The following is a 16,445-nucleotide window of genomic DNA, read 5'->3' as shown; positions in this document are numbered from 1 at the left end:
ACATTAGAATATGTAATTGTTTACAGTACACTTAAATGTGATTTACAAATATTGATCTAAAAATTGGTACTGGAAATTCTAAATAAGTTATCATATTGCATATCTTTTAATGGGCAGACTGCATATAATATTCATATGGTTATTGAGATATTAAAACACTTAATATCAATATCTAGTAGGGATTCCTCTGGGAATTTGAGGAAATTGCAGAGATAAGGATGGGGCAAGGCTTAGAAGGATTTATTGATGAGGATAAGGATTTTAAATGTGATTTGTTGAAGCAAGTGTAGATCAGTGAGAAGAGGTAATGGGGGAGTGGGAAAGTCTGGAGATTTCCCGGATGAAAGGGCTGAGGTGGGGACAAATATAAGTAGGCCATGTCATCAAGGTGCAAATAAGTAGGCTTGATGATAGATAGGATATGGGGTTTAAAACTCAGCTCAGGGTCGAACAGGAAGCCAAGATTACAGATGGCACGGTTCAGCCTGAGAGTGGCTGGGGAGTCAGGTGGAACCTGCGGTTGTGTGGAGTTTGTAGCGCATGCTAAAGACAATGGCCCCAATGTTGAGCTGGAAACTTGACGTCAGGCAGTTTGACTGAGCTGGTTGAGAGAAATGGTGGCGAGATAAAGCTGGTTATTGTCAGTGTAGATGTGAAAGCTGGCCCTATGCCTACAGATGATTTTGCTGAAGGACACCATGTAGAAAGAGAAGGGGGCTTACGATTCATTCTTGGAAGACCCGGGAAGTGACAGTGTTCGGGAAGGAAATGAAGTCGTTGCTGGAGATGAATTGGCTGCATTTGAATAGGTAGGAATGGAGTTGGACAAGGGTAGTCCCATGGAACTGGGCAGTGGAGGAGAGGCTGGTGGAATTCAAAGAGGGACTTTTGGGAAATACAGACACAGAGCTGGGAGACAGTGACACATTCAGATTTTGTTTTTAAGAGAAGTAAGGGAAGTTGGATTTGGGGTGGTGATTGGAGAGGACAGTTGGGTCAAAGGTGGGTTTTTTGAGGCGAGGCATGATAATATTGAAGAGAAGAGGGACAGTACCCGAGGAAAGACAGCAATTGACAATGTTGGCTAGCATGTAGAAGTAGGAAGGAGTAGAAGGAATAGGATTAAGGGAGGAGAAAGCAGACCTCATGAACAAAATGTACTTTGAGAGGGCAAAGAAATGGGTAAGAGACTGTGGAGGAGGGAGGGGTGGTGAACAGGAGGAAGGGAGGATACCCCAAAGCCAACTGCACAGATGCTCCTGATTCTTCTTTGCCTCAAAGATAAAGATTAATGAGCTTCTCAGATTTGGCGTTTGAGATTTGAGGTAGGGGAGAGGGGATTAAGAAGGTGATAGGTCATGAGAAAAAGGAGCTTGAGATTGTTTTGAAAGAATTGGTCAAGCTAGATCGGGCAATTGATGACCAGATCCGTTGTGTGCCAAATGGAATCGAGTTTCTGCCCTTCTGACTTGAGGGAACAAAGCTTGGGGGAGGGGGCCGGTGACGGTGACCAGAGGTGTGAGTAAATGATTGATCTGTTGGTGACAAGGATGCCAAAGCAGAGGCAAGGGAGCAATTAATCAGGCCTACAGCAGCAGAGATGTTATGACTAGTGAAGGGCGAAAGGTGAGAGAGTTGGAAATTTGTGAAGGAGCTGGGGGAGAGTTTTTCCCTATTGTGAGAACAGTGGGATTGGAGGAGGATTGGGGAAGGTGGATGGTAAGGGGGACAAGGAAGCAGTCAAAGATTGCCTTTCAAGAGATAAAGACCAACCTCAATCAAGCGATCGTACTTTCTAATCCTTCATCTTTCCTCTTTTTATTTTCTCCACCCCCAATATTGCAGCGCCCATATAGATCACATTTTCATCATTTACAAAAATTATGCGGCTACTATGAAAGAGACATCATGGCCCAGACGTTAATGGGGAGTGTCTGATCAATGGCAGAGCCTCATTTAAATAACCTTCTGCAGACTCCTGCCCGACAGCTGGGCCAGAGGGCGGGAGCACAAACAAGCAGCAGGAGGCCGCAGCCAGGGACCCGTTGGAGAAGGTGGAAGCCAGGACATTGCGGCTGTAATCAGGGCTGGGGCATGGGGGGGCCAGGAAATTGGTTCTAGTTAGGGGAGGGGTGGCGAAGGCTTCCTTCTGAGGCCTGGGGGGGAGCACTCCTGCTCCTTTTGGCCCACAAGCAGTGCTAAAAGGAGCTGATCTTCAGCACTTACCTTGGCCAGTTGACACCTCACTCCTTGGATCTACTGCTGGGCAGCCCACAGTGTGGGCATACTCTTGATTTACTGTTAAGTTTAAGTCATGTTGCCGATGATGTCATCGGGCAGTGACTTTTGAATGTTAATTAGGCCCTTGCCTGCCTTTTGCGGAAGCCTCGTCGATAGCCTGATTTGTGTTTGGTAAAATTTAAACGGCCAGGAATGGGGTCAGGTTGCTCGATCCCGATATTTTAACCCCGACACCCCGGGCCGGTTGGGGTGGGGGGGGAGCTTAAAATCGAGGCGCACTTTTCCAATTTCGATTGAGAGCATCACACTCTGCTCCTCCCCTTTGGAAAATATCCATTGTAGGTTTAACATCTGTGCCTCTTGATGAGGAAACATTTTGAAAAAGCCTTTCCTCAAAATTTTGCTTTTTTTTAATGGAAACTCTTCAAATGGATGTTAAAGATCCTATATGACTATATGAAAAAGAACCAACATTTTTTCCTCGACCTATATCACCAGATCATTCATCTCATTGCCCAACTCTGTTACCTGGACAAATAATTAATTGTGTTGAGAAGTTTCAATGACACAAGATGCCTTAAATCCCCATATAAATGTAAAAATAATAATTATTTCCATATTAGTGAACAGCAGGATATTCCCATATCAGTTTAAGAAAATGCAAGTAATTACTACAATTCAAGTTGGAAGATGGAAATATTAATTTACTGATCCTAAAAGAAATTTTAATAATCTTGTTAAATTATTGGCATCTGAATGTTTCCCCCCCCCCCCCCCCCCCAAAAAAAGTAACTGTTCCTATTTACAACTTGAGTGTCTCTAAAATCTGGAGTAATGATAAAGCAGTATTGAGGGAATTGCTTTGGAAGTATGTTACTGCTGATGAACTGCCATTGTCAAAGCTTGTTCTCTTTTGTTTCAGGGACACTTCAGGTCAAGGGAGGTTCTGCACGATCTTCAGGTCCTATTCCAGGGGTGCGCAAGTACGTAAAACTTTGATTTAAAAATAAATCGCTTTATCTGATTAAAAAGCATGAGTATATAAATATCTGGACTACATTTGTTTCTAAAGATTTGCCACCATTTGAAATTTAATTTGCAGCATGTTGTTGCATTAAACCTGTTAATAACTTAATTGTATTCTTTGTGAATTTTTTTTTAAACCCACAATAAATTGCCACATAGGCCAACATATCTGTCTACCGATGAACTGCACCATGAAATAGAACAGTCTGGATTAAATGTCTACTTTTCCTAAACCGCAAGTTCATGTTAATTATGGAGACCTGATTAGTAGAAATGTGTACTTTCTCGGTATCGGGAAGGGAATGGGGGAGTATTCTGGTCTACTCTAGAATACCTCCTTGTTAATAATAATGCAGCATTAGAAGAGGCCTGCAAACAAAGTGGATGTGGAAGGAAAAGTTTCCTAAACGGATTTGAGATTTTTATCAAATTAAGTACTAAACTAGAAATTTTCGAACGAGAGGAAACTTAATAGGAAATACATCACTGGTGTAGTAGGGCTGTCGACTGAGGTTGCAGCTGAAGTCCATTATCTAGGAAGCTGTGCTCTACATCTAACTCTTCTATACTTGACCTGAGAGTGCTTGATGTCAATACTGCGTGCCCGAAATTGGAAAAGTGTTCATTCTCTAGCATTAACATCGCTCTGCTTAATGAGGACAAATAAATTGGAATATAATATTAGAATAACTATTTAAATAATTTTGTTTTTGCTAATAGGACTCTTGCGCATAACGAGTAGTTTGATACAATGTTGTTGCTGGAGAATGGAACACATTCCCATTTTGGGCCTTGGCAAGTCTCTAACTCAATTAGAATTCTAATAGACATCCAGTTTGAAAGTGTGTTTCTGGCAAAAAAAAGTTGAATCTTTGCTTAAAATCCTCCATTTTGTATTGAGTCTGGTAATGCTTTGGTGAAATAATTCTAACTATGATTGCACATTATTGAATCATTCATCAGCTAGGCATGTGTGGAACTGTCAGCTGCTCTTCCCCCACCCCCCCCCCTCCCCAAATGAAGGCATACCAAGAGAGTTTTGACATTTCAACCCAATTTTGTTAATTTCCTATAGTGTGGCAGCTGAGACATGCAGTGACTGTGCTCAAGGGAGATTATGCTTTGATTAGACTTTTCTACATTAAGACTGAAAATCAAGAGGTCAAACAAAAAAAAACTTGGTTGTGCTGCCTTTATTTTCCTCTAGTTAATAACATTTAATAGGTTAGGAATCTATTATAGGTTTTACAAGAATAAAATCCCTTGCCTTTCTCTCCAAATCAAAATTTGAATTCTATTCACTTGCATTTTAATGGAAGGTTATAATGTACCATGAGAGATGTAGTATTTGTGGCAGAAATTTAAATTTGAAAGCATCTGAGGAAAACTGTATAATTTCATAAATTTAGTAATTGCACAGTCTTTGCATAACGCAACATAAATTTATGAAGAAAAACACATCAATTTACACATTCACAATGTACGCTGCAGAACAGAAAAGGCTGTACTTGTTCCATGGAAGAGTACTTGAGGCTGATTCTGTTTGTGTATCAAGTATCTGATTCTACCATCACCCACAGGGAAGCCACATTCAGAGATCACGAGTCAGGCTACAACGTTGTAGCCCCGATTCTCCCAGCTGCACTTGCATTGAGCGCAGCTCCCCAATGGGAGTGCCGTATCACAATCACCCTCACCCCATTGTATAAGTTGTGTTGGCTAGGCCCTAACAAGGGTCAGTGACGGTGCGCATCTGAGTTGTATACTGTACTGAATAGCTTGTTTAGCCTTTGAATACTGTGTTCTTCATAGTTTGCAAAGTGCACTTCTGCAGTAGTAAAGATTTTTAATCAAATTGCGCACTATTTTCATTAGGTAAGTGTGAACTACATGTGACTGATTCTAGAATTCCCATTGCACATGTTTTATTGCATTTCCACATTCCACACTCAGGAAAGAGTAGTACTCACTATTTCATGTGAATTTATAGAGTACAGTTAATAAAATCTAAAAGCAATATCAGAATATTTTGCTAAATACTTTTCCCTTTAATAGCTGTGCAATAAAAATGTCCTGACTGGAAATTTGACTTGAATTATCGAAAATAAATCAATGGTAATTGACCATTGTGTCTATATACATTATATTTTTCACTACATTTGTTACAATATTTTTCTCTCCAAAATTAAATTCTCAAAATAACGTTAAACGGTCATAGTTTAAAATGGAAGCTTGCCAAAATTTGCCTTTCATTTTTTTTTGTTACGGATAGGAACAGGAGGATGCCATTCAGCCCCTCGAGTCTGTTCCGCCATTCAATAACTTGGTTAATCTGTGTCCTAACTCCATCTATCCGCCTTGGCTCCAAATTCTTTAATACCATTGGTTAGCAAAAATATATCGCTCTCAGATTTAAAATTATTAATTGAACTAGCAGCTACTGCTTTTTGTAGGAGAGAGTTCCACACTTCTGCTACCCTTTGCGTGAAGAAGTATTTCCTAACTTTTCTCCTGAATGGCCTGGCTCTGATTTTAAGGTTATGTCCCCTTGTCCAAGACTCCCCTAGCAGTGGAAAAGGATTCTCTTTATCTACCCTATCAATTCCTTTCAAAATCCTATAAACCTCAATCAAATCACCCCCATAACCATCTATATTCCAGGGACTACAAACCTAGTTTATGTAGTCACTCCTCATAATCTGGTGAATCTGCACTGCACTCCTTCCAAGGCCAATATCTCCTTTCTAAGGCGCAGTGCCCAGAACTGTACACAGTGCGCCAGATGTGGTCTAACCAGGGCTTTGAATAGCTGTAGCAAAACTTCCTCTTTTTATAACTAGAGAGCTAGAATATAGGCAAACATTCCATTAGCCTTTTTGATTATTTTTTGTACCTGACGACTGCATTTTAGTGATCTGAATACATGGACCCCTGAATCTCTTTCGACCTCCACTGTGCCTAGCTTTTCACCACTTAAAAAAATACTCGGCTCTATCCTTTTTTGGTCCAAAATAGATTACCTCACATTTACCTTTGTTGAAATGCATCTGCCACAGTTTTGCCCACTCACTTAATCTATCAATGTGTCTCTGTAATTTTATGCTCCTGTCTACACTATTTACTATGCTACCAATCTTTGTGTCATTGGCAAACTTGAATATATGGCTTTTATTGTGCTATCAAAGTCATCTCTATATTTATTAAATAGTTGAGGCCCCAGCACAGATCTTTGTGGGACACCTAAGAAATAGGAGCAGGAGTAGGCCATACGACCCCTCAAACCTGCTCCGCCATTCACTGAGATCATGGCTGATGTTCGACCTCAACTCCACCTTCCTGCCCGATGCCCATATCCCTTGTCACCACTAGTCACTTCCTTCCAATTCATTATCCCTACTCTCTGCCTTCTACCACCTAACCAATCTCCTAACCAGGTCAATAATTTGCCTTCACTTCCATGACCTTAAATTTTAGCGAACAGCCTCTTACGTGGAACCTTATCGATTGCCTTCTGGAAGTCCATATAAAGTACATCGATAGTCTACTACTTTAGTTACTTCCTCAAAAAATTCAATGACATTCGTTAGACATGACCTTCCCTTCAGAAATCCATGTTGGCTCTCTAATCAGCTCAAATTTCTGAGTGCTCACTTACTTTGTCCTTAATTACAGATTCCAATAAGTTCCCCACAACAGATGTTAGTCTAACAGGTCTATAATTTCCTGGTTTCTCTCTCCTTTCTTAAATAATGGGTACATTTTAATGCTGTATATTGTGCAGTAGAAAAAAGGAAAGTTAGACAATCACAGAACACAATCCATTTACAGCTTTCCGTGAATAAAACAAAGCTTTTCATTATAGTTTTAATTTTAATGCAGAAATGATATTGGCAATTCAACGTTATGAAACAATTTTATGTAGAGGCATTTAACAATATTTTATTGGTGTTTGATCAATTTATGAATGTATGTAACTGTTGCATTTATATAGCGCCTTATCATGTGTCTCAAGAGCTTCACGTACAGTGAGTTACTTTGAAGTGCAGTCACAGTTGTGTAGGAAGTCAACTTGCATCCAAGTTCAGGTATTGATTCCAAACTGTGGTTGCAGTTCTTATCACTGACTTCTGACCCATTTAAAACAATTGCAAGGAAGTTTAATCTCAGATCCATTTAAGGCTGGGTGACCTAATCTTGGAGAGAAATCATGCAGATTGTACTAACCACAAATAATCTCGTTTTGAAACCACGGAGAAGTCCGTGGCTAGCTAATATTCCTACTTCCAGTAAGATAGCAAGCAGCTACAAAAATTAATAATTTTAATGGAGAATTTTTACTTCAAGTAGTGGTCAGAGGTATACTACTACTATAGTTTCTCTGTTCCACTCATTTTTCGTGGTTTAATCTGCTTTGTAATTGAACTCTGGGTGAAATGAGTATATTTCCCTGTTGATGATGAGCCATTTTTCATTCAGGATGGCTGTTTCCTCTGTAAAGTGCAATGCTAGGATGTAATTTTCATCCATAGTTGATTACACTTCCATAAGAAATAGTAAGTTACGATAGTTGCATAATATAGGAAGGGTGTGTCCTGTCAGCCAGATTCAGTCAGTGAACGTTTCTGGCTCTCAAAGTCCCAGTGCAGTTGCACACTTGTGCAAAAATTCATACTCCTATTCAAAATATTTTTTCTCCTGTTGGCTTCAACTTCTCAAGCCAGGAAAATTTAAAAAAGAACTGCTCCCTTATTGATTGCTTTGCACTAGTAAGAGAGGGTTGGCTTTACCAATCCTTTGGATCCAGGAGATTCAAAAAGCTTGTGTTTTCAAGAGAAGACCATGGAAGCAGAAGTCGGTGTTGATTACACAAAGTGGTGGAGGTGATAGTGGAGATCACAGTGGGCAGCAATTGCAGCAGAGTAGGTGGCAGTGGAATAAATGTAGCGTCTCCAACAAATGTGGAAATCTTTTCTTCAAAATGAAAATGACTCTGTTGGACACAGGGTCAGGTTCCCCTTTTTTAAAATTCGTTCATGGGATGTGGGTGTCGCTGGCAAGGCCAGCATTTATTACCCATCCCTAATTGCCCTTGAAAAGGTGGTGGCGAGCCGCCTTCTTGAACTGCTGCAGTCCGTGTGGTGAAGGTTCTGCCACAGTGCTGTTAGGTAGGGAGTTCCAGGATTTTGACCCAGTGACTATGAAGGAACGGCAATATATTTCCAAGTCGGGATGGTGTGTGACTTGGAGGGGAACGTGCAGGTGGTGGTGTTCCCATGTGCCTGCTACCCTTGTCCTTCTAGTTGGTAGAGGTTGCGGGTTTGTCGAAGAAGCCTTGGTGAGGTGCTGCATTGCATCCTTTAGATGGCACACACTGCAGCCACGGTGCACCGGTGGTGAAGGGAGCGAATGTTTAGGGTGGTGGATGGGGTGCCAATCAAGCGGGCTGCTTTGTCCTGGATGGTGTCGAACTTCTTGGAGCCAAACTCATCCAGGCAAGTGGAAAGTATTAATTCATACTCCTGACTTGTGCCTTGTAGATGGTGGAAAGGCTTTGGGGAGTCAGGAGGTGAGTCACTTGCCGCAGAATACCAGCTTCTGACCTGCTCTTGTAGCCAGAGTATATATGTGGCTGGTATAGTTAAGTTTCTGGTCAAGGTAACCCCCCCCCCCCCCCCCCCCCCAGGATGTTTATGGTGGGGGACTCGGCGATGGTAATGCCATTGAATGCCGAGTGGAGGTGGTTAGACTCTCTCTTGTTGGACATGGTCATTGCCTGGCACTTGTCTGGCGCGAATGTTACTTGCCACTTATCAACCCAAGAAGCCTGGATGTTGTCCAGGTCTTACTGCATGCGGGCACGGACTGCTTCGTTATCTGAGGGGTTGCGGATGGAACTGAACACAGTGCAATCATCAGCGAACATCCACATTTCTGACCTTATGATGGAGGAAAGATCATTGATGAAGTAGCTGGAGATGGTTGGCCCTAGGACACTGCACTGAGGAACTCCTGGTGCTTAGATGATTGGCCTCCAACAACTGCTACCATCTTCCTTTGTGCTGGGTTATGACTCTAGCCACTGGAGAGTTTTCCCCCTGATTCCCATTCACTTCAGTTTTACTCTGGCTCCTTGGTGCCACACTCTGTCAAATGCTGCCTTGATGTCAAAGGCAGTCTCTCTCACCTCACCTCTGGAATTCAGCTCTTTTGTCCATGTTTGGACCAAGGCTGTAATGAGATCTGGAGCCGAGTGGTCCTGGCGGAACCCAAACTGAGCATCGGTCAGCAGGTTATTGGTGAGTAAGTTCCACTTGATGGAAGGTGTTGTTGACAGTGCTATCACTTTGATGATGATTGAGAATAGACTAATGGGGCGGTAATTGGAGGGTTTGGATTTGTCCTGCTTTTTGTGGACAGGACATACCTGGGCAATTTTCCACATTTTAGGGTAGATGCCAGTGTTGTAGCTGTACTGGAACAGTTTGGCTAGAGGCGCGGCTAGTTCTGGAGCACAAGTCTTCAGCACTACAGGCGGGATGTTCTTGGGGCCCATAGCCTTTGCTGTATCCAGTGCACTCAGCCATTTCTTGATATCAAGTGGAGTGAATCGAATTGGCTGAAGACTGGCCTCTGTGCTGTTGGGGATATTGGGAGGAGGCTGAGATGGATCATCCACTCGGCACTTCTGGCTTAAGATGGTTGCAAATGCTTCAACCTTGTCTTTTGCACTTGCGTGCTGGACTCTACCATCATTGCGGATGGGGATGTTTGCAGAGTCTCCTCCTCCCATTAGTTGTTTAATTGTCCACCACCATTCACAACTGAATGTGGCAGGACTGCAGAGCTTTGATCAGATCCGTTGGTTGTGAAATCGCTTGGCTTTGTCTATAGCATGTTGCTTCTGCTGTTTAGCATGCATGTAGTCCTGTGTTGTAGCTTCACCAGATTGGCACCTCATTTTTAGGTAAGCCTGGTGCTGCTCCTGTCATGCTCTTCTACACTCATTGAACCAGGATTGATCCCCTGGCTTGTTGGTAATGGTAGAGTGAGGAATATGTCGGGCCATGAGGTTACAGATTGTGCTGGAATACAATTCTGTACGTGTACAAACATGTATGCGGATGACTCCCAGCTCTACCTCTCCACCACTTCTCTCAACCTCTCCACTGCCTCAGTTGTCAGACTGCTTGTCCAATATCCAATCCTAGATGAGCTGTGATTTCCTCCAGTTAAAGGAAAGAAAAGGACTTGCATTCATATAACGCCTTTCACAACCTCAGCATGCCCCAAAGCACTTTAAAGCCAGTGAAATACTTTTGAAATGTAGTCACTGTCGTGATGTACGGAAACACAGCACTGATTTACACACAGCAAGGTCCCACAAACAGCAATGAAGGATATGACCAGTGATGATGTTTGAGGGATAAATTTTGGCCAGGACACCAAGTGAACTCCCCTGCTGTTCCAATAGTTGCATGGAATCTTTTACGCCCACCTGAGAGGGCAGCTGGGACCTCGGTTTAATGTCTCATCCGAAAGTCAATGCTGCGTTTCCTCACTACTGCACTGAGGTGTTAGCCTGGACGATGTGCTCAAGTCTCTGGAATAGGGCTTGAACCCACAAGCTTCTGATTCCAGTGAGTGCTATCACTGAGCCATGGCTGACACCTTGGACATCTTGGGAAAACCAAAGCCATCATATTTGGCCTCTGCTGCAAACTCCATACCCTTGCCACCCATTGCATCCCCATTCTTGGCCACTTTCTCAAGTTGAACCAGACTGCTCTCGGCGTCCTATGTGACCCCAAGTTGAGCCTCAATCCCATATCCTGTCCATCGAGAAGATTACCTGCTTCCAGCTCTGTAACATTGCCACCTCTGCCCTTGCCTTAGCGTATCTGCTACTGAAACCCTCATCCATCCCTAGTCAGCTCCAGACTCGACTATTCCAGTGCCCTGCTGGCCGGCCTCCCATCCTCCACCTTGCATCCTTCATAAACTTCAGCTCTTCCAACGCTATGCTGCCCGTATCCTCTCCCGCACCAAGTCTTACCCATAACCCTGTGCTTTGTGACCTGCATTGACTCTTGGTCCCCCGTGCCTTTTAATCTATAATTCTCATCCTTGTGTTTAAATCTCTTCACTACCTCTCCCCTCCCAATCTCTGTAAACTCTTCCAGCCTTATAACCCTTCAGAGAACTCTCCATTCTTCTGACTCTGGCATCTTGTGCATCCCCTACACCTCACCATTGGCAGCTATGCCTTTAGCCATCTAGGCCCTATGCTCTGGAATTCCCTCCCTAAGTGTCTTTGACTCTCTACCGCCTCCTTTTAAGATCTTTCTTATAACCAACTTTTGACCAAGCTTTTGATACCCTTCTTAGTCAATGGTTGAAATATCTAGCCCACAACCTTTTTTTGTTTGATTGAGTTTTGCTATTGGAGTTTACACTTTTACTGTGCAGCTTCAAATCATACAGGTTTGTTTTTAATGCACGTGAGCTGAGATAGCTGCACAGAAGGAAGAAGCTTGAGCCCACTCTCCCTGTTGCATGCATCTGTCCTCAGTTTGCACTTCATTAATGTAGAGCTAATATCAGGAACTTTGTGTGGGGAATCGAGAGGGAAATCCAATGATTTTATCACTGTGCCCATTGCACTGCCAGAGGCCAATTTTTCAGTTAGTACTCCCCTGCCCAATGGAGTTCTATTCAAAATACCAAATAATCTTTGTGCCTTCAGTCTCATTCATCCTGTGCTATGAGATATTTTTGAGTTGTTATAAATGCAGGTGGCTGTCTTAGCTCGCTGCATCACCACACAGCTGTGTCATAAACTTTAAGCGCCTTTGGACATTTTGCAACATTAAAAGTGCTATATAAAAATGCAAGTCGTTGTTGGATAACATTTTTTGTTCTGCAATTCTGTGAAAGTCTTCATGATTTTCACCTGCTTTCTTCATATCCTTAATAGCACAGTTACAACAGTACAGTAGGTGCTACTTACTGATTCGCTTCCAAAATAATAGCAACATTCTAAGATAAAAGGTGATATTGGGAGTTCAGGCCTGTAATTTGATCTTGTAGTTCTGCTTTCATAAACTGTATATGCCATGCTCTTGCAGCTTTGTGTCATTAGAACCCCTTGATTTAAATTGTGTACATAACAGCAGTCATTGTACTTCAAAAACTAATTGTGTAGACCACAGAGTGTCTGACATGAAGGGCCTATATGAATGCATGTATTATTTATTATATGTTGTGGCTTGTATAGCATTGCACAGTAGCACTGCTTTGATTTCTCATTGCTGTTTTGGGAACCTGATATGGTTTTGCCTTCCTTTTTCCTTAATTCCCATTGCTAATGTAAATTCAGCAAGTTATTAACTACAACTTACCTAGACCTTGGTTCACTGATAGTGTTGTGACTAAACCTCCTTTATCTTAATCTTAGAAAAGCTGTGTTATTAATGGAAACCGTTTGTTTTGTTTCTCAGGGTATACTCTTGGTTTATGACATCACTAATAGATGGTCCTTTGATGGGATTGACCGGTGGATCAAGGAAATTGATGAGGTGAGGCGCGTTTTTGTGTATAAGTAACATTGAACTGCTCTTGAAAGTACCACGTCATCTAATTTATACCTTTTTTCATGTGCCTTATTTAATGATACTTGACCTGTTTTTTTTTACGTGCTCATCAATCTACGTGTTTGAATAGAGGAGGGGTATCCAAACTATTGCCCACAAGCTCTGGTTACCTGGCTTGCAAAGCACTCGTTCCTCATTTCCAAAAATACTATTGCTATAAGTTTTGGATTTTTACATACAGGTTGGTGGTTTGAAAAGTATTGCTCTGACTGATGGAAAATATTGTTCAGTCGGTGAAACCAACCAACAAGAGAACAGTCTTTCCAATGTCCTTTTCTACTAATCAGGAAATTACATTTTTCAATCTACCAGCACTATAATTAAAAATCAGAGCTACACAACCAAAGGAAATCTCATCCACCAGCAAGTTGTGAGGCAACAGGACAACTCATGATTCTAACTGAGTTTACTAGTGGCATATTTTGAGCTTTTGCCTGAGGAGAGAATAAACTAGATCCAAAATACCAATAAGATTTTACAAGAATAAGAAACCCTGGGCTGTCCTAAGCAAGTTCCTAATATTAGTAAATGTTTTTTTTAAATACGGTCCATGATGCGTGAGTGGTGCATTGAAAGAGTTTGGACACTTCTGATGAACTTCCTCCTGGATGCTACTGTAAGGCCACAAAACCTATTTTCTATCCTTTTGACATATATGTAAATTGTAGTACACGGAGCTTTTCCCAGAAAGATCAATTGAACAATTCCTGCATAGCAGTTTAATACTGCCTCCATACAGTATGATGTGGAGATGCCGGTGATGGACTGGGGTTGACAATTGTAAACAATTTTACAACACCAAGTTATAGTCCAGCAATTTTATTTTAAATTCACAAGCTTTCGGAGGCTTCCTGAGGAAGGAGGAAGGAGGAAGCCTCCGAAAGCTTGTGAATTTAAAATAAAATTGCTGGACTATAACTTGGTGTTGTAAAATTGTTTACAATCCATACAGTATGATCAACACAACCTCTACGCAGTAAAGTTATTTGCTTTCTGTGCCTAGCACTGAATGCAGCAAGTTAGCACTATGTTTTGGGGAGATTGATGTAATAAAAAGAATTTGCATTTATGTGACACCTAATCTTGTTATCAGAGTGGTAGCACTCTCTCATCTAAGTCAGAAGGTCATGGGTTCAGATCCCACACCAGAGACTTGAGCACATAATCCAGACTGACACGTCAGTGCATTACTGATCTCTCCGATGAGACATTAAACCGAGGCCCCGTCTCCCCTCTTCAGGTGAAAGTATAAGATCCTATAGCACTATTTGATTTATGGGGAGTTCTCCCAGTTTACTGACCAATATTTATCCCTCAACCAACATCAATAAAACAGATTATCTGGTCATGTATCTCATTGCTGTTAGTGGGACCTAGCTGTGCTCAAATTAGCTGCTGAGTTTCCCTATATTATAACAGTGACTACACTTTAAAAGCATTTCATTGATTGTGAGGCGCTTTGGGACTTCCTGAGGTTGTGAAAGGTGCTATATAAATGCAAGTTCGTTCTTAAGTTCATTTCTTTCTGCATGTCCCAAAACTTTTCACTTGCAATTAATTATTTTTTGAAATGTTGTCACTGTTGCTTTTTAGGCAAATACAGTAGCCATTTTGAGATGAATGACCAGTTAACTTATTTATGGTTGTGCTGGTTGAGAGAAAGATATTGGCCAGGAGAACTCTGCTTTTCCTTGAATAGCTGACAGGCCTGCATCATCCCTTGGCCATGTTAAATATTCAAGACAGGAAATAGTGGCACTTTTAGGCCTGGACAGTTGGAATCTTTTAACATCAACATTGTACTGTACTAAAATGTTAACCTAGATTATATGCTCAAATCCAGGAGTGGGCTTTCAACCTTCTTACTCAACACTTTGTATTTAATTATTTATTCTTGGTTTATTCTCTGGCCACCATTCACACCCTCCCCAAGACTCTGCTTGGCCACCAGGTGTCACACCTAGGAAATTCTTGGGCTGTCAGCCCAAATGAAAAACACTTTAGACACTTTATATGCCTGCAAAGAGTTAGCAACTCCAGACTCTCTTTCCCCTGCCCCACCCCCACTCAATGCTATGATACCCACAGACTCTATCCCCAGTGCCAGCAGGCCCAGAGACCTTCTCTCCTCACTGCTTCCAAACACCTGTCTTCCCCGCCCTCTCCTTCCCTCCCTCCCCGCGAGAGAGAGAGAGAGAGAGAGAGAGAGAGTTCCAGAGAATGGAGCGAAGGCAGCTGATGGCATGGCCGCCAATGGCATGGCAAAAGGAGGACGGATGCACAAGAGGCTGGAGACAGAGGATCAGAGAGTTCTGGGGTAGAACGTAGGGCTGGAACAAGTTAGGGGGAGACTATGGAGGGATTCAAAATTTGAAACATTGGGAAACTGGGACCCAATGTAGGTCAGCAAAGATGGGGTGATGGGTGAGCAGGACCTGAGGCTGGATAGGATACGGGATGCAGAGTTTTGGATGAGCTTAAGTTTACAGAGGGTGAAGGGTGGGAGGCCAGCTAAGAGAGCATTCGAGTAATCGAGTCTGGAGATGACAAAAGGCATGAATGAGGGTTTCAACCACTGTTGGGCTGAGGTAGGCAGGCTCTGTTACGGAGGTGGAAGTAGGCGGTCTTTGTGATGGGAGGGGGGTATGGGTTTGGAAACTCAGCTTGGAGTTGAATATGACAGAGGTTGCAAATGGTCTAGTTCAACCTGACAACGTCCGAGGGGGAGCAAGGAGTTTGTGGCGAGAATGTAGAGATTATGACTAGCCGAAGATGATGACAATCTTCTCGATTAACTGGAGGAAATTGCAGCTCATTTAAGACTGGATGTCTTGGGCAATGGAGAGGAGAGAGGTGGTGGAGAGGTAAAGCTGGGTGCCATCAGCGTAGCGTGTGGAAGCTGACTCGTTGTCTATGGATGATGCCAAGGGGTAGCATGCAGTTGAGGAAGAGGCGGGGGACCAGGATGGATTCTTGGGTGACAGTACGGGTGTGGGAATAGAAGCCATTGGTGGTGATGCTCTGGCTATGGTCTGATAGGCAAGAGTGGAACGATGTTGGGGGGTAATCCTACAGAGCTGGACTACTGAGGAGAGGTGGTGGTAGAGAAGGATGGTGTGATTGACTGTGTCAAAGGCTTTAGGGAAGATGAGGAGGGATCATTTACCATGATCAGTCACAGAGAATATCATTCATGACTTTGGTTAGGTTAGTTTTGGGAGAGATTCAGAGAGGGAATTGCAGGGGAGATGGGCAGAGATCTGGAAGGTGTGAACCCTAATGATATGTAAATATCTTTTTATAAACAATTTAATCTATTTTACGTTGTCATGTTAAGCTAACCTTCCCTTTATTCCTAAACTTAAATTATACTAATCTAATTTTTCAATTGTTTTGATTTCCATTTCCATATCCAATGTAATTATTTCACATTTGCTATATTCCTAACTTAGCCATTATATTACCAGAATAATATGTTCTACATTCCATCATGTACAGTCCTCCTTTATAAATGGCTCATCCTCTGAC

The 16,445-nt window shown here is 42.4% G+C and overlaps 1 protein-coding gene across 1 annotated transcript in view; it reads left to right on the top strand.

Moving 5' to 3' along the window:
* Window positions 1–16,445, top strand: part of rab40c (RAB40c, member RAS oncogene family) — a 92,699-nt gene that overhangs the window by 64,125 nt on the left and 12,129 nt on the right. The window contains exons 3-4 of the mRNA XM_068003157.1: window positions 3,164–3,224; window positions 12,765–12,842. Coding sequence (XP_067859258.1) covers window positions 3,164–3,224; window positions 12,765–12,842 — 139 coding nt within the window. The remainder of the gene's footprint in view (window positions 1–3,163; window positions 3,225–12,764; window positions 12,843–16,445) is intronic.

Source organism: Heptranchias perlo, chromosome 22 (assembly GCF_035084215.1).
Source record: "Heptranchias perlo isolate sHepPer1 chromosome 22, sHepPer1.hap1, whole genome shotgun sequence".
Taxonomy (NCBI): domain Eukaryota; kingdom Metazoa; phylum Chordata; class Chondrichthyes; order Hexanchiformes; family Hexanchidae; genus Heptranchias; species Heptranchias perlo.
Note: the sequence above shows the minus strand (reverse complement) of the source record. Positions and strands in the feature narration are given on the sequence as shown.